This window comes from Mustela nigripes, chromosome 4 (assembly GCF_022355385.1).
Source record: "Mustela nigripes isolate SB6536 chromosome 4, MUSNIG.SB6536, whole genome shotgun sequence".
Classification (NCBI taxonomy): Eukaryota; Metazoa; Chordata; class Mammalia; order Carnivora; family Mustelidae; genus Mustela; species Mustela nigripes.
Window position 1 is genome coordinate 92,678,604 of NC_081560.1, and position 27,425 is coordinate 92,706,028.

Here is a 27,425-nt window from a genome sequence, read left to right on the forward strand (position 1 = left end):
TGGACAACATGGGAATGTAATGAATGCCACAGAATTGTACACTTAAAATGATTACAATGGTAAGTTTTATTTTGAATAATTTGCCAAGACAAAAAAAATTTGAAAAGAAACTATTTAGAGGGGTGCCTGGGTGGCACAGTGGGTTAAGCCGCTGCCTTCGGCTCAGGTCATGATCTCAGGGTCCTGGGATCGAGTCCCGCATTGGGCTTTCTGCTCAGCAGGGAGCCTGCTTCCCTTCCTCTCTCTCTACCTGCCTCTCCGTCTGCTTGTGATTTCTCTCTGTCAAATAAATAAATAAAATCTTAAAAAAAAAAAGAAACTATTTTGAAATCTCAGAAATTTTTAAAATATATTGTCAAAATAAAAGGTCTGAAAGAGTGAACTTTTTAAATTTTTTTATTTATTTTCAGCGTAACAATTCATTGTTTATGCACCACACCCAGTGCTCCATGCAATACGTGCCCTCCATAATACCCACCACAAGGATCCTCCAACCTTCCAGCCCCCGCCCCTTCAAAACCTTAGATTGTTAGTCTCTCATAGTTCATCTCCTCTTCCAATTTCCCTCAACTCCCTTCCTCTCTCCATCTCCCTATGTCCTCCATGTTATTTGTTATGCTCCACAAATAAGTAAACCATATGATAATTGACTCTCTCTGCTTGACTTATTTCACTCAGCATAATCTCTTCCAGTCCCGTCTATGTTGCTACAAAAGTTGGGTATTCATCCTTTCTGATGGAGGCATAATACTCCATAGTGTATATGGACCACATCTTCCTTATCCATTCATCCGTTGAAGAGCATCTTGGTTCTTTCCACACTTTAGTGACTTTGGCCATTGCTGCTATAAACATTGGGGTACAGATGGCCCTTCTTTTCACTACATTTTAATTATCAGAAAATGCAGGCTATATACCTAATGGACCCTAATCCTAAAAACAATTTAAAACTCTGGATAATTACTTTAAAATTAAATTGTCTAATCAGTAGGTAAGAAAGCTGGGAATCTTGCTGGGAGCAAAGAGGTGAACTTAGAGACGACAGTCGTTTCTTTCTCTTGGGGGGCCTTCACCAGACCAGAGAACCTGCATTTGGGATTTCACAGCCACGGGTGTTTAAGAAACAGAAAATAACCTTCAGGACTCAAACAAGGCAGGTGCTATAAAAGAGCAGCCTCCCTCCCTTGGGCTGGGATTCCAGAGGGTCATGCCCATGGTTTTGACAGTGAAATAGAAATTACTGGCCTCCACCCCAGAGAAGAGTTGAGTGTCTCCAGTTCGGCTTAGGAGATTATTACCTCCGAGAATATGGGAACCACTAGTGGCCCTTTCATGGCTGGGCAGCATGAATTCACACCACCTGGGTGATCTGAAAATTGAGAAGCAGCTTTAGAGTGATCCTGGGTTGGGAGTCCTTCTAAAGTCTGGCAGACACAAACACAAATTTCCTCAAATCGTGGAAGGATCCACAATTATCCTGGGCATCAGAGAATTTATGAAATAAAATTCCAAGGAAAATAAAATTCCAAATAATAATTCCAAATAAATTTTGAAAGTCAAAAATAACACAAACAGAAACAAGGCACCATGGATGAGAAAAAAAAGAAATCAGAACAGACCTTTAAGAATTTCAGATAAATTGGGACGCCTGGGTGGCTCAGTTGGTTAAGCAGCTGCCTTCAGCTCGGGTCATGATCCCAGCGTCTTGGGATCGAGTCCCGCATCAGGCTCCTTGCTCGGCGGGGAGCCTGCTTCTCCCTCTGCCTCTGCCTGCCATTCTGTCTGCCTGTGCTCGCTCTCCCCGCCCCCCGATAAATAAATAAAATCTTTAAAAAAAAAAAAAGAATTTCAGATAAATGGAATTATTAGACACAGGTTTTAGAGTAACTATATTTAATACTTTAAAACAGATAAAGATAACCTTGAAATACATACAAAAAAGGACGAGATTTTAAAAACAATCAAAATTTAAATAAAATATAATTGAAATTACAAGTGTAATGGATGGGTCTCATAGCAAATTAGACACCCTGAAACTAGTGAAATGGAAAATAGAACTGAAAAGATTATCAGTAATGGAGCAAAAATTCAAAGAGAAGGAAAATATGAAGGGTTAAGAAAATCAGCAGATAAAGTCAGAAGGTCTAATATATATGTAATTATGGACCCAGATGGGATAATAGGGAAAATGGAGAAGCAACAAATTAGCCCTAAATAAATTAGTTATGTAACTCCTGGTTACATAAGAGAGAAATGCATAAAACTAAGAGAGTGTACTCTAGACAAGAGGAAATTGGCAGATGGAAGATCTGGGCTGCATGAAGAAATAAAGGCTTAGAAAATAGAAATCTATTTATTTGTTTGTTTATTTTTTATTTGACAGACACAGATCACAAGCAGCAGAGAGGCAGGCAGAGAGAGAGGTGAAGCAGGCTCCCTGCTAAGCAGAGAGCCCAACACAGGGCTCGATCTCAGGACCCTAAGATCATGACCCGAGCAGAAGGCAGAGGCTCAACCCACTGAGCCACCCAGGCACCCTAGAAAATAGAAATCTAAACAAACACTGGCTTTAGAGACAATAATAGTGTATTGTGGGTTAAATTTTTAAAAATTTTAAAGCAAGAATTATAGGGAAAGTAATGGTCTCCCAAAGATGCCCACATCCTCATTCCTGTCACCTATGAATACATCATGTAACATGGCAAAAGAGCAAAAATCATCATCTTCCAGTTCTGTAGGTTAGAAGGTGTTGGAAAGGCTGTGTTTCTTGCCAAAGACCCCTGGGGAAAATTCTATTCCCTGACCTTTCCCAGTTTCTAGAGATGGCCTGTTGATCTCATTTCATAACCCACTCCTCATTCTTCAAACTCAGCAACCTTGCATCTCCTCATATTTTCTTCTGCCTCCTGTCTACCTTCATGAACTCTGGCAATGACAATGCCCCTTCCCCTAATGCAGATTATTGTTTCATATTAAAGTCAGCCAGTTGGGGTGCCTGGGTGGCTCAGTGGGTTAAGCCAATGCCTTCTGTTCGGGTCATGGTCCCAGGGTCCTGGGATCGAGCCCCACATTGGGCTCTCTGCTCAGCGGGGAGCCTGCATCCCCCTCTCTCTCTGCCTGCCTCTCTGCCAACTTGTGATCTCTCTGTCAAATAAATAAATAAATCTTTAAAATCACAACCATTATTAAAAAAATAATAAAGTCAACCAATTACCAACCTTAATTCCATCTTCAACCTTAATTTTTCTTTGCCATCATCCAGTACTTGAGAAACAAACACCAAAAGAAAAAACAAAACTCATAAGCATAAATACATGAAAAAAAAAGAACTTGACCTAACATACATATACAGAATATTACACTCCATATCTATAGAATACACATTCTTTCAAGTGCTCATGTAACACCCATCCCCTAATCCCCTTCCCCTCTGGTAACCATCAGGTTGTTCTCTATATAAAAACCTGTTTCTTGGTTTTTTCTCTTTCTTATTTTCCCCTTGTTTATTTCTTAAATTCAACATATGAGTGAAATCATTTGGTATTTGTCTTTAACTCACTTAATTATTTCAATAAAGGGTTAGTATCCAAAACATATAAAGAAATTACACAGCTCAACACCCAAAAAACAAATAATCCAATTTTTCAAAATGAGCAAAAGACACAGACATTTCTTCAAAGAACATAGACAGATGGCCAACAGACACATGAAATGATGCTCATCATCACTTATCAACAAAGATATACAGGTTTATTTCTGAGCTATTCTATTCCATTGGTCTATATGTCTATCATATACCAACACCACACCATTTTGACTACTGTAGCTTTGTAGTAAGTTTTGAAATCAGACACTGAGTCCTCCAGATTTGGTATTTTTCAAGATTGTCTCGGCTATTCACTGTCCCTTGAGATTCCACATAAATTTTAGAATGGACTGGGAAAAAAAAAGTCACTGGGATTTTGTTAGGGATTACACTGAATACGTAGATCACTGTAAGTAATACATCTCAACGATATCATCTTCCAGTCCACAAACAGGGGATAGGTTTCCATTTATTTATGTCTTATTTCTTTCAGCAGCGTTCTGAAATTCTCATGGTGTAAGTCTTCCATCTCCTTGGTTAAGTTAGTTCTTAAGTATTTCATTCTTTTTTATGCTATTATAAATAGAATTGCTTTTATTTTGGTATGATTTATTTATTTATTTATAGAGAGTGTGGGAGTATTGGGGAGGGACAGAGGGAGAGGGAGAGAAAGAATCCCAAGCAGGATCCAAGCCCAGCACAAAGTCCAACATGGGGTTCCATCTCATGACCCCTGAGATCACGACCTGAACCCAAATCAAGAGTTGGATGCTTAACTGACTGAGCCATTCAGGCACCTCAATAATTGCTCTCATAATTTCCTTTTCAGTTTGCTCATTGTTAGTGTAAGGAATTGCAGCTGGTTTCTGTATTAACTTTTTATCCTGCTGCTTTGCTGAATTCACTTAAGTAGTTTTGCAGCCTCTTTAGGATCTTCATATAAGATCATATCATCTGCAAACAGAGATTTTACTTTTTCCTTTCCATTTTGGATGCCTTTTGTCTTGCCTAACAGCTCTAATTAGAACTTCTATTACTATGTTGTATAGAAGGAGTGAAAGTGGGCATCCTTGTCTTATTCCTGATCTTAGAGAAGTTTTCAGTCTTTCACCATTGAATGTTAAGTTTGTTGTGTTTTTCATGTATGGCTTTTATTACATGGCATTTTTTAGATTTTTGCATAGTTTCCTACTCTTCTTGTCGTATCATAAAATGATGTTGAATTTGACAAATGTTTTCTCTGTATCAAATGAGATGATCATGTGTGTTTTGCCTTCATTTTATTTATGTGTTGCATCACATTGATTGATTTGCATAATTTGAACCATCTGTGCGTACCAGGGATAAATCCCACTTGGTTGTGATTACAAAATCCTCTTAAAATGCTGCTAAATTGTTTACTAGCATTTTGTCGAGGATTTCTACATCAATGCTCATAAGGAACACTGGTCTGTAGTTTTCTGTTCTTATAGTTTTTGTCTAGCTTTGTCTGGCCAACAGAGTAAGTCAGCCTCATAGAATGATTTGCAAAGTATACACTTCAATTTTTCAGACATGTTTGAAAAGGTATTCTTCTTTAAATGTCTGGTAGAATTCACCAGTGAAACCATCAGGACCAGCACCTTTCTTCGTTGGGAGATTTTTTTTATTACTTACTCAATCTCCTTACTAATAAGAGGTCTAATCAGATTGCCTATTTCTTCACGATTTAGTCTTGGTAGATTTTGTGCATCTAGAAATTTGTCAATTTGGGGCGCCTGGATGGCTCAGTGGGTTAAAGCCTCTGCCTTCGGCTCGGGTCATGTTCCCAGGGTCCTGGGATCGAGCCCCACATCGGGCTCTCTGCTCAGCAGGGAGCCGCTTCCCCCTTTCTCTCTCTGCCTGCCTCTCTGCCTACTTGTGATCTCTACCTATCAAATAAATAAAAATAAATAAATCTTATAAATTTATCCGTTTCAACTATATTATTCACTTTTCAGCATACAATTGTTCATGTACTCTCTTATAATCTTTTTAAATTTCTGTACAATCAATAGTAATGTCCCCACTTTTATTTGTGATTTTAGTAATTTGAGACTTCCTTTTCTCTTACTTCATCTAGCTAAAGGTTTTAAAAAAAACAACTTTTGGTTTCGTTGACTTTCTCTACTATTTTTCTGCACTATTTCATTGATCTCTGCTCTAATCTTTATTGTTTCTTTCCTTTTGCTAGCTGTGGCTTTAGTATATTCTTCTTTTTCTAGTTCCTCAAGTTGTTGTTTTGTGATCTTTCTTGTTTCTAATGTAGACATTTATAGTTATAAAATTTCCCTCTTAGCACTACTTTCAATGCATCTCATGAGTTTTACATATTGTTTTTGTTTTCATTTGTCTAAGTATTTTCAAAGTTCCCTTGTGATTTCTTCTTCAATCTGTTGGTTGTTTATAAGTGTGGGGTTCTTTTTGTTTGTTTTTAAGATTTTGTTTATGTATTCGAGAGAAAGTAAGCACAAACAGGGCAAGTGGCAAGGAGAGGGAGAAGCAGGCTCGCCACTGAGGCTTCTCCACTGAAGGAACCTAATGCACGACTTAATCCCTTTGGCTCATCACCTGAGCCAAAGGCAGGTGCTCAATGGACTGAATCACCCATGCATCCCTAAAAGTGTGTTTTATAGGGTGCCTGGGGGGCTCAGTTGGTTGGACAACTGCCTTCAGCTCAGGTCATGATCCTAGAGTACCAGGATCGAGTCCTGCATAGGGCTCCCAGCTCCATGGGGAGTCTGCTTCTCCACTCTCATGGCTCCCTTTCACTGTCTCTCAAATAAATAAATAAAACTTTTTTTTTTAAAGTGGGTTTTATAGTGCCCAAAATTTTGTGCATTTTAGTTCGTTATTGGCTTCTAACTTTATCCATTGTGGTTAGAGAATACGCCTTGGAATACAACTAACTCTTAAAATCTATTGAGTTAATTTGTGGCCCTCCATATGGTCAATCTTGGAAAATCTCCCACATACACTTGAGAAGAATGTGTATGATGTGTGGTTAGGTGGAGTGCTCTGTGTCTGTTAGAAATACCTGGTTTGTTGTATTGCTTAAGTCCATATTTCTTTATCTTCTGTCTTGTTCTATTACTTTGAGTGGGTTTCTTAAGTTTCCAAATGTTGTTGTAAAACTGTTTCTCAGTTTGGGACGCCTGGGTGGCTCAGCTGGTTAAGCGGCTGCCTTCAGCTCAGGTCATGATCCCAGCATCCTGGGATCGAGTCCCACATCGGGCTCCTTGCTCAGCAGCGAGCCTTCTCCCTCTGCCTCTGCCTGCCATTCTGTCTGCCTGTGCTGACTCTCTCTGTGACAAATAAATAAAAATCTTTAAAAAAAAAAAAAAAACTGTTTCTCAGTTCAATTCTATCACTTTTTGTTTTACATATTTTGATTGTCTGTGATTAGGTGCGTAAATATTTATAATTACCTTCCTGCTGTTAAAGTGTTTATTAACATGTAATGTCTTTTTTTTTTTTCCTCTTGTAAGCTTTTTTCTATTTTAAGTCTATTTTTTTCTGAAGTTAGTATAGTCCTTTGTGCTCTCTTTTGGCTACTTATTTGCATGGAATATCTTTCTCTCTTTTCACTTTCAAGTGGTCTGTATCTTGAAATCTCAAGTGAGTCTCTTGTACACAGAGTTTGATCTGCCAATCTCTGTTTTTAAGCTGGAGAGTTTAATCCATTTACATTTAAAGTAATTATTGATATGAAGGGACATATTACTGTCATTGTGCTGTTTATTTTCTATATGCCCTATTGCTTTTCTCTCCCTTTTCCTGCATCCCTGTCTTTTTTTGTATTTGATTTTTTTGTAGCAAAATGTTTAAGTTCCTTCTTACTTTCCTTTTGTGTATATTCTAGTCATTATTTCTTTTTTTTTTTTTAAGATTTTATTTATTTATTTTACAGAGAGAGAGATCACAAGTAGACAGAGAGGCAGGCAGAGAGAGGGAAGCAGGCTCCCTGCTGAGCAGAGAGCCCAATGTGGGACTCAATCCCAGGACCCTGAGATCATGACCTGAGCCGAAGGCAGTAGCTTAACCCACTGAGCCACCCAGGCACCCTCTACAGTCATTTTCTTGTGGCTGCCATGGTGATCGACACTTAATATCCTAAAGTGGTAACATTCTTTTTTTTTTTTTTAAGATTTTATTTATTTATTTGACAGAGAGAGAAATCATAAGCAGGCAGAGCAGCAAGCAGAGGGGGGAAGCAGGTGCCCCGCCAAGCAGAGCGGGGCTCGATCCCAGGACCCTGAGATCATGACCTGAGCAGAAGGCAGAGGCTTAACCCACTGAACCACTCAGGCACCCCATTTATTCTAAATTGAATTTATAGCAGCTTAACTTCAGTAATTTAAACTGTCTCAAACCCTTTTAGTTGGTGTCACCAAATCACATCTTTATACACTGTATGCTCCAAAATATAAATTACTGCTTTAAATGCATTAGTCTCTTAAATCATGTAGAAAATACAATCCGGAGTTGTAAGTCAAAATTACAGTAATAATTATACTAGTAACTAGGTTTTTTTTTCCATTTAAATGCATTAGTACCATAAATCCCCTAGAAAAAGAAAACGTACAACTACAAGCTATTACAATAGTCCTACATTTATAATTTTCCATGTATTTATTTTTACTGAAATCTTATTTCTCCTCATGGCTTCAGGTTAATATCCAGTGTCTTTCATTTTCCAGGACTCCCTTAAACATTTCTTGCAGGGCACATCTAGTGGTACAAACCCCCTCAATTTTTGTTTGATTTCTCCCTCGCTTCTGAAAGATGTGTTTTACAGTGCCCAGATATAGTGCTGTATATAGGATTCTTTTTTTTTTTTTTTTTTTTTTTTTTTTTTTTAAAGATTTTATTTATTTATTTGACAGAGAGAAATCACAAGTAGGCCGAGAGGCAGGCAGAGAGAGAGAGAGGAGGAAGCAGGCTCCCTGCCGAGCAGAGAGCCCGATGCGGGACTCGATCCCAGGACCCCGAGATCATGACCTGAGCCGAAGGCAGCGGCTTAACCACTGAGCCACCCAGGCGCCCCTGTATATAGGATTCTTGTTTGAGAGTTCTTTTTTTCCTTTGAGCACTTAGAATGGATATCCATTGTCTTCTAGCTTCCAACATTCTGATTTTTAAAAATGTGCAGATGATCCCTGATGATCACTTTTTTTACAATTGTCTTCTTTCTTGCTGCTTTCAAGGTTTGCCCTTTTTATTTAGCTTTTGAAAGTCTTATTATAATGTGTCTTGGAGTGGGTCTTTTGGAGTTCATCTTGGTTGGAGATGGTTGAGCTTCTTGGATGTTCATATTCATGTCTTTCTTCAAGTCTGGGAAGCTTTCAGCAATCATTTCATTAAATATTCCCTCTGCCTCTTTCTTCTTCTTCTTTGAAACTCCCATAATGCATATGTTGGTGCTTTGGGTGATTTCCCATAAACATCCAGGTTGTGTTTGCTATTTTTCAACTTTATCTATTCCTGAACCTCAATAATTTCCATTGTCTTTTCTTAAAGTACTGACTTATGTTCTGCCAGCTCAAATTCTGCCTTTGACTCCTTGCGATTTTTTTAAAAATTTCAGTTACTGTAACTTTAAGCTCCAGAATTTCATTTTGGTTTCATTTTAGATTTTCCATTTCTTAATTGATATTGCATTTTTTTCTCACATCGTTTTCTTGACTTTCTCTACATCTCCCTTTAGTTCTTTTTTAAAAGTATTTTTTAAATTTTTTGAAAGATTTTTACTTATTTATTTGACAGAGATCACAAGTAGGCAGAGAGGCAGGCAGAGAGAGAGGAGGAAGCAGGCTCCCCGCTGAGCAGAGATCCTGATGCAGGGCTCAATCCCAGGACCCCGAGATCATGACCTGAGCCGAAAGCAGAGACTTTAACCCACTGAGGCACACAGGTGCCCCTTCCTTTAGTTCTTTTAGCATCTTTAAGAACATTATTTTAAGGTCTTCGCCTAATATATCTTCCAACAAGTCTTTTTCAGGAACAGATTCTGTTGTATTTTTTTTTTCCTTTGAATGAGTAGTACTTTCCTGTCTTTTTGCCTTGTGATATTTTGTTGAACACTGGACATTTGTTTCTAATAATGTGATAACTCTGAAAATCAGATTCTCCCCCCCCCATGGTTGGATGCTTTTTGTTATTTTTGTTTATTTTTTATTATATTCATTCTGTGCTCAGGATCAGCCCAAGGTATAGATACAACATTTTCTTTTTTTCCTTATGCATACACAATCACTTTCTAATTTTCCCTGTGTATGCAGGTGTTTTTGAATATGTTCATTGTTTTTTTTTTTTTTAAAGATTTTATTTATTTACTTGACAGGGAGAGATCACAAGTAGGGAGAGAGGCAGGCAGGGAGAGAGGGGGAAGCAGGCTCATTGGAGAGCAGAGAGCCCGATGTGGGGCTCTATCCCAGGACGCTGGGATCATGACCTGAGCCAAAAGCAGAGGCTTAACCCACTGAACCACCCAGGTGCCCCTGAATATGTTAGTGTTTAATGCCTAGTTCCCCACCACACACACACATACACACACACACACACACACAACAACATAGCAAAAAATGAAGGGATGAATGATGGGAGGAGGGGGTACACTTGCCCTTTAAATATCCTGTAAGACACTTGAGCCAGATGGGGAAGGTGCAATGATAATGGCTCCCTGCCTTTTTGCATCTCTATGTTTAGAAGCAGCAATCAGTGATCAGATGAAAGATCCCTGATATTTGGAGGGCAGAATCTTCTTGCTTGCTTGGCTCCCACAAGCAGTGTGCAAGTTGGTCCAGGAACATGGCTGCCTGCCAAGTGGCTAGGGGTTGGCATGTGTAGCTATTACCATCCTAGAACTGAAATCAAGTGAAATTTCCTATCCAAATCTTCCCCTGAAAGTTGCAAGCCTTCAACAGTTTCCAGAGTTCCAAAGTAGTTACATCAGATGATTTTGCCAGTACAATTGTTGTCCAGGCAGAGAAACAAATTCCCGGTGCTTTTGATTCCACCATATTCCTAGAATCCTCATTAGTCTTTTGTTGTTAGTGGTGGTGGTCTTTTCAAGAAATGATTTCAAGGGGCGCCTGGGTGGCTCAGTGGGTTAAGTCGCTGCCTTCGGCTCAGGTCGTGATCTCAGAGTCCTGGGATCGAGTCCAGCATCGGGCTCTCTGCTCAGCAGGGAGCCTGCTTCCCTCTCTTTCTCTCTGCCTGCCTCTCCATCTACTTGTGATTTCTCTCTGTCAAATAAATAAATAAAATCTTAAAAAAAAAAAAGAAATGATTTCAAAACCTTGCTTTTCTATTCTATATTTTGTTCATCTCTCATCTATACGATTTCTTTCCCTCTACTGGCTTTAGTTTAATTTCTCCACTTCTAAAGGACAGTTTTGGTGGATACAGGATTCTTGGCTGACAGGTTTTTTTTGGGGGGGGGTTGTTTTTGTTTTTTTCCTTTCGCTACTTTGAATATGCTAGCCCACTCACTTCTGGCCTACAAAGTTTCATCTGGGAATCTGGTGGGAGTCTTGCTGAACATCCTTTTTATGTAATAAGTCACTTCTGTCTTGCTGCTTCCAAGATTCTGTTTTTGTTTTCAACAATTTATGTGCCTCCATGTGGGTCTCCTTGAATTCATCTTATTTTGAGTTTAAGGTTGTTGGATGCTTATATTCAAGTCTTTCATCAAATTTGGTAAGTCTTCAGGCACTATTTCTTCAAACAATTTCTCTCTCTCGCTCACTCTTCTTCTGGGACTTCCACAATGTACAATCATCTTCTAGAAGGTGTCCTACAGTTTCCTTTGGCTTTGTTCATTATTCCTCAATCTTCATTCTTTCCTTTTTTCAGACTCGATCATTTCAATTATCTTTTCCAGTTCACTGATTCTTTCTTCTGCATGCTCCAATCTACCTTTGAATCTCTCTAGTGAGTTTCTCACTTAAGTTCTTTTATTTCTCAGCTCCAGAATTTCTTTGTGATATGTTGATATTTCCACTTTGCTCATACATCATTTTCTTGACTTTCTATGTGTCCTTTAGTTTTTCGAGCATCTTTAACACAGTTTTTTCAAAGTCATTCTCTAGTAGCCTTGCCATCTGGCCTTTGTCACTGGACATTTTATGTTGTCTTTTTCTTTGACTGTCATACTTTCCTGTTTCCTTAAGTGTCTTGTGATTTTTTTTTTTTCTTGGAAACTTGGATGTTTGAATCTAATAATACAGTAAGCCTGGAGATCAGATTCTCCTCTTTCCCTAGGATTTTCTTTTGGGTTTTGTTTTTGTTTGTGCCTTTGTTTTATTGTTGTAGAGTGTCTCTGTGCCAGAAATCACCTGAGGTGTAAATGTAATGTCTTCCAGAGACTTTCTGTAGGCGTGCACAATGACTCTGTTGTTTATAATACAGTTGTCCTAAAGATTCCTCCTGCATGCTTTGAGATCCGTATCAGACAATGTTACAATTTTTGTCTCAATCACCAAATTTAATTTAGAAAACTCAACAAGAGAAAAAAAAACCCATCGTGTTAACTTACATATTTACTCTTTCTACTGTTTTATATCCCTTCCTGATGTTTCAAGATTCCTTCTTTTATCATTTCCTTTGAAAATGAAGAAACTCCTTTAGCCTTTTTTTTTTTTTTGAATGGACAGATCTTCTGCTGACAAATCTTCTTAGTTTTCCTTCATCAGACAATGTCTTGATTCTCACTTTATTCCAAAAAAATATTTTCACTGGATAGAGAACTCTGAGTTACAGTTCTTTGTCTTCACACTTGAAAATGCCATGCCACTTTCTTCTGTGCTTCTTGGTTTCTAGTAAAAATTCTGCTATAATTTGGGTTGTTTTCCACGTATTGTTTCTTTTTTCAAGGTATCTTGTCTTTGGTTTTCAGAATTTTGATTATGAAGCATCTTGGCATGGTCTTTTTTGAAGTATATCCTATTTGTTTACCATAGACTGGATAACTTATAAACAACAGAGATTTATTTCTCACAGTTCCAGGTTGTTGGCCTCCTCTGACATCACACAAGCACAAAAAGGAAGACCCCACCTTTTACTGCCAAGTGAAGATGAGAGTTCACCAACCAGGCTACAAGAATGTGATAGTCAACTTTTACATCAACTTGACTGGGCCACAAAATGCCCAGGTAGCTGGTTAAAGATTATTTCTGAATGCATCTCTTAACGGTGTTTTCAGAAATTACTCTTTGAATTGATAGACTGAATAAAACAGAGAACCTCCCCAATGTGGATGGTAATACCCAACCTGTTGAGGGCCTGAACAGAACAAAAAAGTGGAGGAAAGTTAAACTGGCTCTCTGCCTCAATGCTTGAACTAAGACATCAATCTTCTGTACTCAGGGCTCCTGGTTCTCAGGCTTTCAGATACAGACTGGCAGATACACCATCAGTTCCCCAGCGCTCGGGCTTCAAACCACACCACGAGCTCTCCTGGGTCTCGTTTGTACAGAGCCAGTTATGGGATTCCCATAACCCAGTATCTTATAATAAACATATCTCCCTTTCCCCACTCCCACCCCTAGTTTCTCTAGAGAACACCAATACAGAGGGTGAAGAACACCTTGTAACTGCTCCCCATGTGGCCTTCCCTGTGAGAGAGAAAAAGTACCATCACTGTGGGGGGGGGGGCATGACAATCCCATCTCCTCTGGGCCTTCTCTGACAGCAGCCCAGCAAGGAAGGAGGATGACCTCTTTACAACACAGCTATCATCAAAGTCTAGACTCCTCACTGAACCTTCAATAATGCAGATGGGGCCTTATTTTGTTCCATGGTGTTTGGCTATAGTAAAGCAGTTATTTCCTGTAAGTTCTCTGTCTTGCTGAACTGCCCCTTTCCTGGTCCCTGGGTGAAAAAGAACAGGCTTCTGTTGGGGCTCCTCCCCACCCTACAACTCCCCTTGATATTTCCAGGTTGTTGGCTTCTCCAGCATCAAACCCAGGATATACTGAGCAAAAAGAGAACTCACTGTCATGTCATTTTCAGATCCCATGATCCCTTCCCATGTCTGCCATCTTCTCTTCATACTTGAGTTTCCTCATGGTTTGATAAAGCCCAATTTATTTTATTTTATTTTATTTTTGTATGGCGCATGCCAAAGTTATAGTTAGAGTATCTTTGTTCAACCCAAGGTCACAAAGATTTTGGCTTTTTTTTCTAGAAGTTTTATAGTTCTAAACTAATTTAACAGTTAAGTCTATGATCCTTTTTTATGTGTGTAAAGCTGTTATTTTTTATACATCTGATTGTTCCAGAGCTGTTCTCCATTGAATGGCTCTGACGTTCATTGTAGTCCATCTGGGTTGCTATAACAGAAAACCATAGACTGGGGACCTTATAAACAACAGAGATTTTATTTCTCACAATTCCAGAGGCTGGGAAGTCCCAAATCAAGGCACAAGCAGATTTGGTATCTGGTAGGGTCCTCTTCTTAATTTATAGATGACTGTTTTTTGCTATGTACTGACATGATAGGAGGGACAAAGGAACTCCCTAGGGTTTCTTTTTTATAAGGACACTAATCCCATTCATGAGGGCTCTGCTCTCATGACCTAATTAATTGAAAAGTGCCCCACATCCTAATGCCTTAGAGATTAGGATTTAACATATGACATTTAGGTGGACACATTCAGTCTATGGCAGCACCTTTTTTAAAATCAACATGTGGGTTTATTTATGTATTCTCTCTTCTTTTTTCATTTTCACATTTCATTTTCTATTCTTTCATTTTTTCAAGATAACTTGGCTATCTTTATGCCAACACATCTTCTTCATTGCATAGCTTTATATTTTGTAATCATATGGCTTGAGTCCTCCCACTTTGTTTCTCTTCAAAGTTAGTCTGTCCATTCTGAGTCCTCACCATATCCATATAAAGGCTAGAATTAATTTGCAAATTTCTACCAAAAAAACTTGCTGGGTTTTTTTTTCTTAAATATTTTATTTATTTATTTGAGAGAGCATAAGCAAGGGGAGGGGGAGTTGAGGAGGCAGACTCACCACTGAGCAGGGAGCATGATGTGTGGCTGGATCCCAGGATCCTGAGATCATGATCTGAGCTGAAGTCAGATGTTTAACTGACTGAGCCACCCAGGTGCCCCAGCTGGGATTTTTATTTTGATTACATTGAATATACTGATTAATTCAGGAAGAACTGATATCTTAACAACACTGAGTCTTCCAACCCATGAACACAGGCTATCTTGCAATTACTTTGATCTTCAATTTCTCTGAGCAATGTTTGGTAGTTTTCAATGTGAAGGTCTTCCATATCTTAAGTTTATTCAGAAGCATTTAATATTTTCATTGTACCATATATGGCATTTTTTTTCAATTTCTGATTGTTGCTAGCACACAGAAATAAAATTAATGTCTGTAGATGATTTTGCACCTGTTAACAGTTAAAGCATTAATAGTTCCAGAAGCTTTCTGTAATCTCCAATTTTCTGGACAGACAAGCATGCTGTCTGCGAGTAAAAATGTTTTTCTTTCCACTGCCTGGATTTTACTTCTTTTCCTTTCTTTATAGAAATGGCTAGAACATCCAGTACAACACTGGATAGTAGTGAGGTTTTAGGGTGATCTTCAGGGGTACTAGACTGAGTTTTTCACTAGCTGTTGGCAAAAGGCCTCTCTCAGTTCCTTGGCACAGGGGCCTGTCCATAGGACAGCTCACAGTATGGTAGCTGGCTTCCATCAGAACAAGGGAGTGAGGGAGTAAGGAAGCAAGAGAAGGAGACAGCAAAATAAGTTGCCCAAGACGGAAGCCAGTCTTTTTCTTACCCTAATCTCGGAAATGACTTCCCATCACCTTTTCTATTCATCAGAAACATCGCTTAATCTAGCCCACACTCAAGGAGAGGAGATTACACAAGGGCCTGAATACTAGAAGGTAGGAATTGTTGGGCGCCATCTTAGAGGCTCCCTACAATAAGCTCTCAAATGGCCAAATCAGGGACAATTTGAGCAACATAATAAATAATAACACTAATGGACTAAAATCAACAGAATAAAAATCCATGAGTCCATACTGATATAAACAAAAGAATTGAAAAAATGAATTTAAAAACTGGAGGGAAAAAAAGAGGGTGCCCGTCTGGCTCAGTCAGTGGAGCATATGACCCCCGGGATCATGAGTTTGAGGCCCAAGCTGGGCGCAGAGATTACTTTAAAAAATAAAACATAAAAAATAATAAATAAATACATAAACAAATAATAAAAGTGGGGGAGAAAAGACAGCTCTTCCTTACTGCATAATTCCATTTAACAAATGTTGAAAGAGGGGTGCCTCAAGGGTGGCTCAGTCGGGCATCTGCCTTCGGCTCAGGTCATGATCCTGGAGTCCTGGGATGGAGTCCTGCATCAGGCTCCCTGCTCAAAGGGGAGTCTGCTTCTCCTTCTGACCTGCACCCCACTTGTGCTCTCTCACACATGCTCTCTAATAAATAAATAAAATCTTAAAAAAATACATAAATGAAAATAAAAATAAGCATAGAGAACTAGAAATAAAAGCATAGGGAAACACCACAGGAATAAGTGCCGTAGGCAAGACTGCAACCTATAATTTGGGGATGAAAGTGTAGTGAATATGTATGTGCATGGTCTCAGCAGTCCCCCACAGAAGCTATTTGTTACTTTAAAAAGAAAAAAGTTAACTTTACAATTAAAAAAATCAACCTAACTCTCTGTTCAGTTCTACTAAGCTTGAAAGCCAGGTGTGAAGTTAATGACGGTTTTTTTTTTCATTATGTTTTATTTCTGTACCATGAGATCACTTTTGGTGAAAATACTAGGTGCAAAAATTATTTGATTTTGTATGGTACCACTGAGTGATTTTTTACTTCTTAAAAATAAATTAAGAAATTTAAGAAAAAAAAATCAACCTAACTGATCAGATTTAATTAGTAATAAAACTTACTAATGTCATGTACCCTCCAATATGACGCACTGGGGACACAGCAGCACTTCCGTAACTGTCTTGCCAAAAATGCATAACCTGAGTCTCATGAATCAGAAAATCTAAACTGAAGGACATTCTACAAAATGACTTTCCCATACTTGCCCAACAATGACAAGGTCATCAGAGATGAAAAAAAAAGACTAGAATTTCTGCAGAAGGCTAAGAGATAGGACAAGCATCAGACAATAATTGGACAATTGACAAAATCTGACTGAAGTCTGTATGTATGTCAATCAGCTAACAGTTCTGTGCAGATGTTACTTTTCTGGGTTAGCTCATTGTATCACTTCTGTGACGTGCAAACATTAGGGCAGGCTGGATGAGTAAACAAGTACAAACTGTTGTTGTTACTCTATTTTAAACAGCTTATCAACTTTACACTTAAAATTCACATGCATTTTAGCAGTCACTCTCTGTTCCGCCCTCCCTCAGCCCTAGGCCACCACTGATCGACGCTCTGTCTCTATGGAGCTGCCCATTCTGGACAACTGGTAAGTGGCATCGTATGATATGCAGCCTCTTGTAAATGGTCTCTCATTTACCATATTTCCAAGCCTCACCCATTGTTGTGTCTTGAACTGTGTCCCTCCAAAAGATGGAAGTCCTAATCCCCTGTGCCTGTGAATGTGACTTCTCTGAAAACTGGGTGTCTGCAATGTCAAGGTATGATGAGGTCATTCGGGAGGGCCCCAAACTCGGGGACTCCTTATAAAAAGGAGCAATTTGGACACACAGACACATGGAGAGGTTAAAGCAAAATCAAGACACAGGAAAACACCATCTGCACGCTAAGAGTGCCCGGGGCTATCAGAAGCTGGATGAGAGGCACAACCCTCACAGCCCTGACAAGGAAACAACCCTGCCAATACCTTGATTTTAGACTTCTAGGCTCCAAAACTGTGAGCCAATATACTCTACCCAGCCGCCCAGTTTGTGGTCCTTTGTCACGGCGACCTCAGCATCTCATCTACCCATGTGGCACCATTCATCAGTGCTTCGTCCTTGTTACCGGCAGAAGTATCCCTCGGAGTGGATGTGTCACACTGCCTTTATCCCTTCAACATGTGGGTTGTTTGACCTTTTGGCTAGTACAAATAATGCTACTATAACCATCTGTGTACAAGTTTCTGCATGGGCATTCATTCTATTTCTTTTCATTCCTCCTGAGTACACACATAAGAATGGAATGCTAGGTCATACAGTTCCGTGTTCAACTTCTTAAGGAACTGCCAAACTGTTTTCCAAAGCAGTTACATTCCCGCCAGGATTGTATGAGGCTTCCAACTTCTCCACGTCCTCTCTGATATTTGTCGCCATTTGTCCTTTTGACTGGAGCCATCCAGAGGGTGTGAAGGGCCATCGCACTGTGTCTGCAACTCTGCATTTCTCTCATGACTAAGGACACTGAGCCTTTGTGCTCTATGTGCTTATTGGCCATATCTTTATCCCCTTTGAGGAAACGTGTATTCAAGGCTTTTGCTCAGTTTTTCATTAGTCTTTTTTACTGGGTTGTAAGAGTTCTTATATATTCTGAACACCAGACCCTTATCAAATATACGATTTGCAAATATTTTCTCTCATTCTGTCGGTTGTCTTTTTGCTTCCTGATGGTGCTATTTGCAACCCCAAAGTTTTAAATTTTTCTGCAGTCCAATTTATCAATTTTTAAATCTTTTACTATGTTTGCAACACTTCTGTACATCGAAAATTATACGGAAGACTGGGTACAAAATAAACAAGGATTAAGATAAAAAGTATGTACAAAATACGGGGCGCCTGGGTGGCTCAGGGGGTTAAAGCCTCTGCCTTCAGCTCAGGTTATGATCCCAGAGTCCTGGGATCTAGCCCCGCATCGGGCTCCCTGCTCAGCGGGGAGTCTGCTTCCCCACCCCTGCCTATCTGCCTACTTGTGATCTCTGTCTGTCAAGTAAATAAATAAAATCTTTAAATAAAATTAAAAAATAAAAAATAAGAAATGCACAAAATAGTAATCAAAATAAGCTGTACGAAAGTTTATGTAGGAGGTCTAAACCACTATGCACTTAACTACCAACACGCAGCAGAAATGTACTGTTCTCACTGCTATGCAACACTATAGTTTTTTCCCAATTATACAATTGATACAAATCCTCTAAGGAAATTTCGTAATTGAGATCATTAGTGAAATCACCATTCAGATAGTCACTGTTGTGATGGCTATACGAAACGATTTACGGAACACTTGGGATCATCTGTTTTATAGGAGGAGAGCCACGTAACAACTTACGGACTACGAAGTCTTTACGTAGAGACAGCAAGGACAGGGGCTCAAGCAGGGCTGCTCAGGCGGTGAAGCCTGAGCGGGCTTTGGAAGGTCAGCGATGGCTCTGCTCAGGGGAGGCAGCGAGCTCTCTGAGCAGAAAGTGGCCGGGAGTAGGAAAGGTCATGGGAATAATAATAGGGGCAGCCGGGAGTAGGGAAGGGCACGGGGCCGGTGACGGAAACTGGCGACTGTGAGCCAAGAGGGACCATGCCGGATTTTGGAGAACCTGAGAGGCCAGTGGGCGTGCGCCTCGCGGGGTCCCCGCAGCGGGCCGGGCAAGGCACACCTTGGAGAGACGGGCGCGGTACCGGAGAGCGCGTTCAGGAACGGAAGCCACAGCTGGGGGGCCGGGCGAGGTCTGCGGCACGCCGTGTTCTGACGCCGCACACCAGCAGGGTGAGCCCGTCCCGGGGTGAGCGCTCCGCACGTCCTAAACCCGAAACTCGGTTTAGGGCGCGGGCGGGCGCCGTGGTCGAGCACGCAACTCCGGAGGCCGGGCGCAAGTCCGAGCGCGCCGCGGGTGTGGACAGGACTGAACCCCAGCGGCGCCCGCGAAGCGCCCAGTGCGGAGGGGAGCCGGACTCCGCGCGGCTCCGCCCTTCACGCGTCCGTCCTGCCACGGCGCGTTCCCTCGGTCCTCGCCGGGGGCTGCAGCCCTCGCGCCGCGCCGCCGCCCCCGCCGCGCCCGAGCTCGGGCAGGAGGCAGGACCGAGGCTGGGCCCGCGGGGTCCAGAGAGCGGCTCCGAGGCCCACGGCCGCCCGCGCGCGCGCCTCCGCCCACACAGAACACGCGCGGACGGCGGTACTTACAGAACCACGGCCCTCGGGACTGCCCCGCGGCCTGGGAGCGAGCCCAGCGGACGGGCACGGACCATGGCCTGGGAGCGAGCCCGGCGGACGGGCACACACCGGGGCGCAGGGCCGGGACGGGCCGGACGCGTGGGACCGGGCGACCGCTCCGCCTCACAGGGAGCGCCCGGCCGGTGGGCGCCGGCCCCACAGTGCCCCGCGGCGCGCACGCGCAGACGGCCGCTCCGCGAGGCGCCGAACCCGGAGACTGACCGCCGCGAGGAACCCAGGCGGGACAGCCGCCGCGTGGCCTTAAAAGGGCAGGGCCATGTCCCGGAGTCACGTGGGGCTTGCGTAGCACGGGGCGGGGCCTGAGGGCGGGGTCCGATGAGCGGGGGGCGGGACCATATGGGGCGGGGGCGGGGTCCAATGGGCAGTGCTCTGAAGGGTGGAGGGCCTGAGGGAGAGGACCGACGGGGCGGGGCGGGGCCTGATGGACAGCTTTACTGCGCTCCTGGTGGGCGGGGTCAGATGTGCCGTGGGGCGGAGCCTGGGGCGGGGTCCATGACAATAGTCATCGTATAAATACTTACATATATACTGAGTAAGTAATAAATTCCCATGGGTTCAAAATTCAGAAGGTACAAAGGGGTCTCCGGGGAGAGTCTGGCATCCACGCCTGTCCCCCAGTTGCCCTTGAGGGTGACCCGCGCTCGGGGCTCCCTCCTCCAGGCCACACTCCCCAGACCGCCCTTCGCAGCACTGATGCCAGCATCCTTGGCTCCGTGCTGGACACACCTGTGTACGTCACCCACGCCCCAGAATGTGCCGCCACATGACGGTGCTGGCCAGGCGGCAGGCAAGTGTCCTCCTCACGACGCACCAGATAATTATGTGAAGGCCCAGAGAGGTCCCGGCGATGTTTCTGGTCGTAGAGCTGCGGCTCAGACCTGGGTCTTCCAACCGCCTTCGATCAATCCGCACAGAAACGCGATACATGAGCGGATTCGTTTCTGGCAAATCACTCTGTGCTCCCTTGAAACGCCAGTCAACCTTCGAAACTCCTTGGTGTTTGTTGGAGTGTCCCGGCAGAGACCACTTCTGGCCTCTCAGGCAATGTCCCTTCTTAGTGTCTATTCACCACCTCCCCGCCCTGAAGAGAGACGCGCGTCCTCAGGGCAGGAAACCACCGGAGCAGGGGAGAAGCCCGGTGGGCCGCGGGCATCAAGAAACCCGCAGAACGGCCAGCTTCTCCTTCCCCCATGGTTCCCACTGCCTCTCCAGGACTTGCCCCAACGGACCTTGCAACAAGGAACTCACTCATTCATGCAGCATTGCAGAGGACGCATTTCCGACCCTGGGAGCCCGAGTGAGCAGGAAAGAAATTGCTCTGCGGAAGTGTCTGGAACCTCACTGCATGTGTCCCCAGTACCCTCACATGACCTTAGTTCCCCAAATTCACCGCTGCCACGACCACTGCTCTGCTTCCTGAGTGCTGACCACGTGTGATCCATGTAGACACAGGAGATACTGAGAACCAATGGTGGTGTCGTGATGGGTGTCTGAAAACCAGCCTCGGGGGTGAGATGCAGCCCTGACTTCCATGCTTGCTAGTTTCTGTGGTGCAAATACTCACCGTAACCAACTATATTTGCAGGGAGGCGTGGGAGAAGCACAGGACAGCCGGAGAGGTGGGGGTAACTTGCATGGTCAGCACACCCAGAGACGTTAGGTGGGATCAGGAGGGCCTTTGAGACCCGGGAAGCTGGTGACCTTCCCGAGTCCAGGGAGAATTTCCCCAAGCCTGTGCTCTGTGCTGGAGAGATGGAGCAGAGAGAGTGAACCCAGCCCTTAGAGTCTACACTGTGCGTTATCACTCACCCTGTGCAAGCCTGAGTTCCACTCTGTACCTGCCACACCCCGCAGACAGGTCCCGGCAGTGCTGCTCCACAGGCCTGTATCTACACATCCCCCGGACTCTCTCCCTCAGGGAACTCACATGCCTTTCAGGGTGCAGGTCAGCCCCCAAAACAGGCTTCTTAGGTCAGAACCTTCTTTCAAGATGCACCGGGGTGCCAGCCACTCCTGTATCACTTATGTTCAGATATCGTGTTCCAAGGCAAGTCCCAGGTCAGCAAGTGGAGAGCAGATCCAAAAACCCAACTGCAGGGGTGATGTGTTACTCTTCTCTGTGGACCAGAGAGCTTGGGAAGATGCGTGACCTTAAGCAACTGATCCACCATGGACAGATGACTATTAACTCTGACCGGAAGTGTCTGGGTTTGCTGGATGGTGTTGAGATCTTGGTCCTTTGTCAGGTTCCAGGAAGACCCAGGAGTTCCAGGAATATGGCACAGGGTCAAAATCTCCTGACAAGGGATTAAAATGCTGGGATGCAGACATCCAGCAGACCTAGCAGCTCACTACTGCGTGTTATGTCCCTGCCGTGGGATTCCACATACCGCCCTGCAAATGCTCAAGGACAGGCAGGTTTCTGTCTCGGCAATCCAGGAGCAAGCCTCTTTAAGGACCACAGTGGTGCTTGGGGGACTCCTCTGCAGATCTCTGGGCCTGAGGTCTGTCCCTGGTGGTGAGAGAGGGCCTCTAGGTCAGTATGGGCCCTCACCCCCACCCCTTCCTGTGCTGCTGCTCCACCGCTGGCCCTTCTCACTGTGACACACTCTTCCACCCCAGCAGCTCTGGGTGAGGGCTGGTCCTCTGAACCGTGGAGGCTGTGGCTGCTGTTCCCACAAAGGTGGCCCAGTACTGTGTGGTGCTATCTGCTGCGGAGGGGAGGAAGTAGCTAGCGCTCTCCCTGGCTGTTCTGCCAGCCTCATCATGCCCATGACAGCAGCTTCTCCCTGCTGGCGGAGTTGATGAGTAACAAAAATCAAATGGCTATAGAGAATCTGTAAAAACCCTATCAGACCAGAGAACAACTTCTTGAGTTCCCTAAAAAATGTCTCCTTCCTTCCCCGCCCTCCCCACTTCTCCCAGACCCTCACTTGATGCCTTTCAGAGAGGCCCACAGGCTATCCACCACCCAGCTGCTTTCAGACATGGGGGCTGGACCAGGTTCTGCTTCAGGAGGGGAATGATAGGGCTGTCCCCCTCAGCCAGCCTCTCACCCCTGCACCCTCCAGGTCTATCTGTGTGCTTGCAAATGGCAGGACTTCCTTCCTTTGCACAACTGAGCAGTCATGGCATTTTTCTCAATGCTGTTAGTTCTTCCTGCGTGGCCATGCCAGAGGGAGTCAGCTGGCAAGCTCCTCCCCCCACACTTGGGCTTGGGTGCCTTTAGCACAGGGTTAGCTGCCCACAGGGGGTGGAGGACATTGGCTCTGGCTCTGGTTTTGTGCCCTAGATCTGTAATCTGAACCCACCAGGAGAAAAGCAGCTCTGTGCTTACCCTCCTGCAAGAAGGCCACAGAAGTCAGTCAGTTAAGAAGACAGTGGAGTCCTAGCATCACCTCTGGGGACATCTCAGGCTTTAATTAATTTATTTGTTTTCAAAGATTGTATTTATTTATTTGACAGAGAGAGATCACAAGTAGGCAGAGAGGCAGGCAGAGAGAGAGGAGGAAGCAGGCGCCCTGCTGAGCAGAGAGCCCGATGTGGGGCTTGATCCAGGACCCTGAGATCATGACCTAAGCGGAAGGCAGCAGCTTAACCCACTGAGCCAGCCAGGCGCCCCTACTTATTTATTTATTTTAGGGTTGTTGTTTTTTGTTTGTTTGTTTGTTTGTTTTTTACATCTCATGCTTTTAAAAGATTTTTATTTATTTGTTAGACAAAGATCACAAGGAGGCAGAGAGGCAGGCAGAGGGGGCAGAAGCAGGCTCCCTGCTGAGCAGAGTCTAATGTGGGGCTTGATCCCAGAACCCTGAAATCATGACCTGAGCCAAAGGCAGAGGCTTTAACCTACTGAGCCACCCAGGTGCCCCACATCTCATGCTTTTAAGCGGAGGAGCAGCTGACCAAAAAGGGTGATGGCTTTGAGGAAACAAGAAAGCAGACAAGCGGCGGCTGGAGGAACAGGCATGGAGGCGTCTGGAGAGCAACCAGCAGGACCATTTGAAAACATCAGCAGATCACACTGCTCTGGTTAAAGCCCCTCGGGGATTTGGCTACACCTAGAACAAAGTGTGAAGTCCTTCCCTGACCTACAGGGTCCTCCAGAATCCAGCTCCCCTCCCTCCCCTTCTCCCTGTGCTCAATCGTCAGTCTGTCACTAGACTGCCTCCCCCACTTCAGAACCCCAACACGTCTTGTTCCCTCCACCAAGAGCACGTCTGCCCAGACCTTCCACAGCCGTGCTCCCCACCCCACATCCAGTCTCTGCTCCAGTGTTACCTCTGCGGAGACGCCTTTCCCAGCCTGTCAAGTGGAAACAGACTCCCACACCCTAGAGCAGAAAGCAGAATCCTGCTCCCCACCTTCCCACACCAGGGACCCCCACTTAAGAGCCTTCTCCCAGATCTCCCTGCTTTCCCTCATCCGTGTGATGCACCTGGCTACCACGCAGAGTTGATCTTTTTCCAGAACAGAGAGAGCAGCATAGCCCAATTCAGGTAAGGTGGTTTCTCCCCAAGTTGACTGAAATGTGGAAAAGTGCTCCCAGACCTCCTCGGGGTCCAGGGACCAGAAGCTGGCGCGTGGCAGCCAGGTCAAGGAAGAAACTGGGGACCAGGAGGTGTTCAAAGAGAGGGCATTACCAGAGAAAGAGAAAAAACAAAGATGCACTGTGGCCAAAAAGAAGGCTGAAGAACAGTAAGAGGGCAGGCTGAATCTCCCCGACTCTGGAGAGGAAAGTCTGAGGGCGTCTGAGGGAAAACAAGGACAGAGGAGAAGTCACTGAAGAAAAAAAGAGGGCATGATGAGTGTTAAGAAGGGCGCCTGATGTGGGCCCTTGTGTGTCGAGTGATGGATCGTTGAGTGCTGCATCCGAAACTGATGATGTACTACTGTATGTTGGCTAAGCGAATTTAAATTAGAAAATAAAAGATAAGAGATTGGGAGAGCCCTGAGGAGGCCTGCAGTTGCTGGAGCTCACTTTTCTGATGCAAACACAGCAGCGACATCAGAGCGGAGAACATACCTGCACCTTGCACAGAGGCCCGGGAAGGACTGGGGAAGGGACGGGCCGCAGGCGGAAGCTGCTGAAGGGAAGGAGTGTTTTGTTCAGGCCCTAGACTTCCCGGGTTCGGGGAGGTGGCTGCTCTGGCCAGAGGATGTCGGGGCTTCTGCCGGAGACCTACAGCAATGACACACACGTGCACATAACCTGTAAGCCACGTCTGTGCCCAGACGGAGCCGCCAAGCCTGTATCTGCACAATCAGACCCAACATTCTCATCTGGAGGGAAGCCCTGACCACCTGCCCCGAGGCCCTGTGGTCTTTCCATAGCCCGCCCTGGTGATTTCTCACTGACGTCGCTGCAGAAATGTGGGCGCACCGGACTGCGACATGGGCCCCTGCGGGACGGGGCCCTGCGGGACCGGGCCCTGCGCGATGGGGCCTTGCGGGACGGCCCCTGCGGGATGGGCTACTGAGGGATGGGCCCCTGAGGGAGGGCTCCCGGAGCGCACAGGGTCAGCACGGGGCCGCCTCTCTGACATCCCAGGGACTCATGCACCTGTGCTGGGACGTGCGTGCAGGGCAAGGAGCGGGGCTCCCCGCGCCACCCGGTCCTCCACGAACAGAGCGGGGAACGCAGGTGCGGGCGAGAAGGCTCGGTAGCACCTTGGCCCGGGCGGGCGCGGCCCGCACGCAGCGCTCGTGTTCGCCAGTGCAGGCTCCGGTCGCCGCTCAGGCGCGTGTGGAAGGTTCGCGCAGAGGCTGTCACGAGCCCCAGACGCTCGAACCAGTGCGCTGACTGCGGCGACAGAAAAGAGAAACGCGCGCTCCTCCGTGAGCGCAGCTCCCAGCGCCCGGCTCCGGCTTCGTCCGCCACTCCACGCCCCCGTGCGGCCAGCCGCGACGGCCCCGCCCACTCTCCGCCAGCCGCACCCTCTCCCCGCGGTCCTGCCCGCCGCGCTTCCGCTTCCGGCTGCAGGGGCGGGGCTTCCGGTCGCAGGGTGGGCGGGGCCCGGAAGCGGCGGCGACGGCGGCGGCGGTGGCGGAGCGGGGACTGCGGGGCCGGTCATGGCTGCGAACCTGAGCCGGAATGGGCCGGCGCTGCAGGAGGCCTACGTGCGAGTGGTCACCGAGAAGTCCCCGACTGACTGGTGGGCGCCGGGCCGGCCGGGCCGGGTGGGATGGGGGGCGGGCCAGGGCGGGAGGGGGTCCCGGGGGCTCCCCGCTCCCCCCACAGCGGCGCCCCGCGAGCTGCTGGCCCCACCACCGCCGCGGCTCCGCCCCTCGGCTGGTCTCCATGTCGGATTGTGCGGCGGGGGTCGCTCGGTGGCTCCGCCAGCTTCTCCTTCCCAACCCCGGGACTTCCCCGCACACCGGGGCTCCCCGCGGCCCTCCCCGACGGAGCGCGAACCGGGCCCGGGGTCTTCCGAGCGCCGCGTTCAGGGAGAGGCCTTTGAGCGGGCGCCCCGGACCTCGCCCGGCAACGGGCGCCCTGCCCCACGGCCAGGAGGTCTGGGTTTGGGTCTCTGGTTTTCTGGGAATGTGGATTCTCTCCAAGGATTCCCTTTCCTGTGCGAGCCGCGCGGACACCAGTGACACAACGGTGCTGGCTGTGTGGAGGAAGCCCCCACCATCCCTGCACCTGCCCGGGACACCCTCCACTCTGCCGTCGGGCCCCGGATGCGGCTTTCTAACTCTGGAAGCAGGTCCGAAGTCTCTGGGATGGCCCTGGGCAGCCCCTGCGCAGGGTCAGCGGCTGGTTACTCTCCCGCTGGCTTCAGTTGTTTGCACTGACCAGTTCTGAGCACTTGCAGCCATACACTGGGTTTGGTGAACTAAGGTGACCCGCTGTGAGGAGCCTCTTCCCGGGGCAGGGGCAGGGCCCTCTCGGGGTGACGGCATGCTGTGCGGGGCGGATCGCCACGCCCTGGTGCTCCTGGCTTGTGGCTTTCCCTGCCTGTGCTGTCGTGCACTGGGCCTGTTGGGGAAGAGCTTCAGAGCACCTGCTGCTGGGGTGTTCAGACGCCTCTCCTGCCTGGGACACCGCTGACCCTGATGGGACTTGGGTGCTGCGTTGCTGGGGAGCCAGGTGGTTCCTCTGTCCGGAACACATGCATGTAGTTAGGGAGTGCGTCTGGGAGCAGTGGGATTTCTCTGCCTTCTCCATCTCAATGCTTAGGAGGGTCTCCCACACTTTAGGCACTTACTTTACCAGGAGTTTCTAAATGTCCACCCCCGTCCCTACCTGTCTCCTGCTCTCCGAGGGCCGTCATACCTCTGCTGTTACTCCAAACCCTGCTGACCGGCTCACACGCGGCGCGTGCCATTTCACATCCACCTGCGGCCTTGTGCCTTTGGGCCGGCAGCATGTCGGCCCCCTCCGGTCCTGCTTGGCTGGGGTGTTGCTGTTTTATGTGCTCCTGAGTAGCTGGCCTGGCCCTTCCTGATGTACCTGCGAGACTCCTGGGCCCCCTGCTGCCTTCTTTCCGATCTCTTCATTCTCAGGGATCACCACTGCTCTGGGGATGATGTCCCACAGTCCTGCTGGCAGCTCAGGCTGGCAGTTTCTGGCTCTTTCTTGGCTTCTTGGAGTTGTCTGCTACCACCTTGGTCTGAAACTCACCCACCCAGCTTCTCTCTGTCCCCCCCCCCCCCCCCCCCCCCCC

The 27,425-nt window shown here is 46.0% G+C and overlaps 2 protein-coding genes across 4 annotated transcripts in view; one reads left to right on the forward strand and one right to left on the reverse strand.

Moving 5' to 3' along the window:
* The window catches only part of URGCP (upregulator of cell proliferation), a 57,600-nt gene extending 37,561 nt beyond the window's left edge, over positions 1 to 20,039 (reverse strand). The window contains exons 1-2 of one of the 2 annotated variants that reach the window (XM_059397087.1): positions 19,705 to 19,789; positions 3,219 to 3,264 (exon numbers count right to left, since the gene is read on the reverse strand). In XM_059397087.1, the coding sequence (XP_059253070.1) occupies positions 3,219 to 3,229 (11 nt within the window). In that variant the 5' untranslated portion in view covers positions 3,230 to 3,264; positions 19,705 to 19,789. Of the gene's footprint in view, positions 1 to 3,218; positions 3,265 to 19,704 lie in introns of both variants that reach the window. The other variant, XM_059397085.1, reaches the window with a different exon arrangement.
* A 5,720-nt stretch (positions 20,040 to 25,759) lies between these two features.
* DBNL (drebrin like) overlaps positions 25,760 to 27,425 on the forward strand; it is an 11,807-nt gene continuing 10,141 nt past the window's right edge. For both annotated transcript variants that reach the window (XM_059397092.1, XM_059397093.1), the window contains exon 1: positions 25,760 to 25,910. In XM_059397092.1, coding sequence (XP_059253075.1) covers positions 25,828 to 25,910 — 83 coding nt within the window. In that variant the 5' untranslated portion in view covers positions 25,760 to 25,827. The remainder of the gene's footprint in view (positions 25,911 to 27,425) is intronic.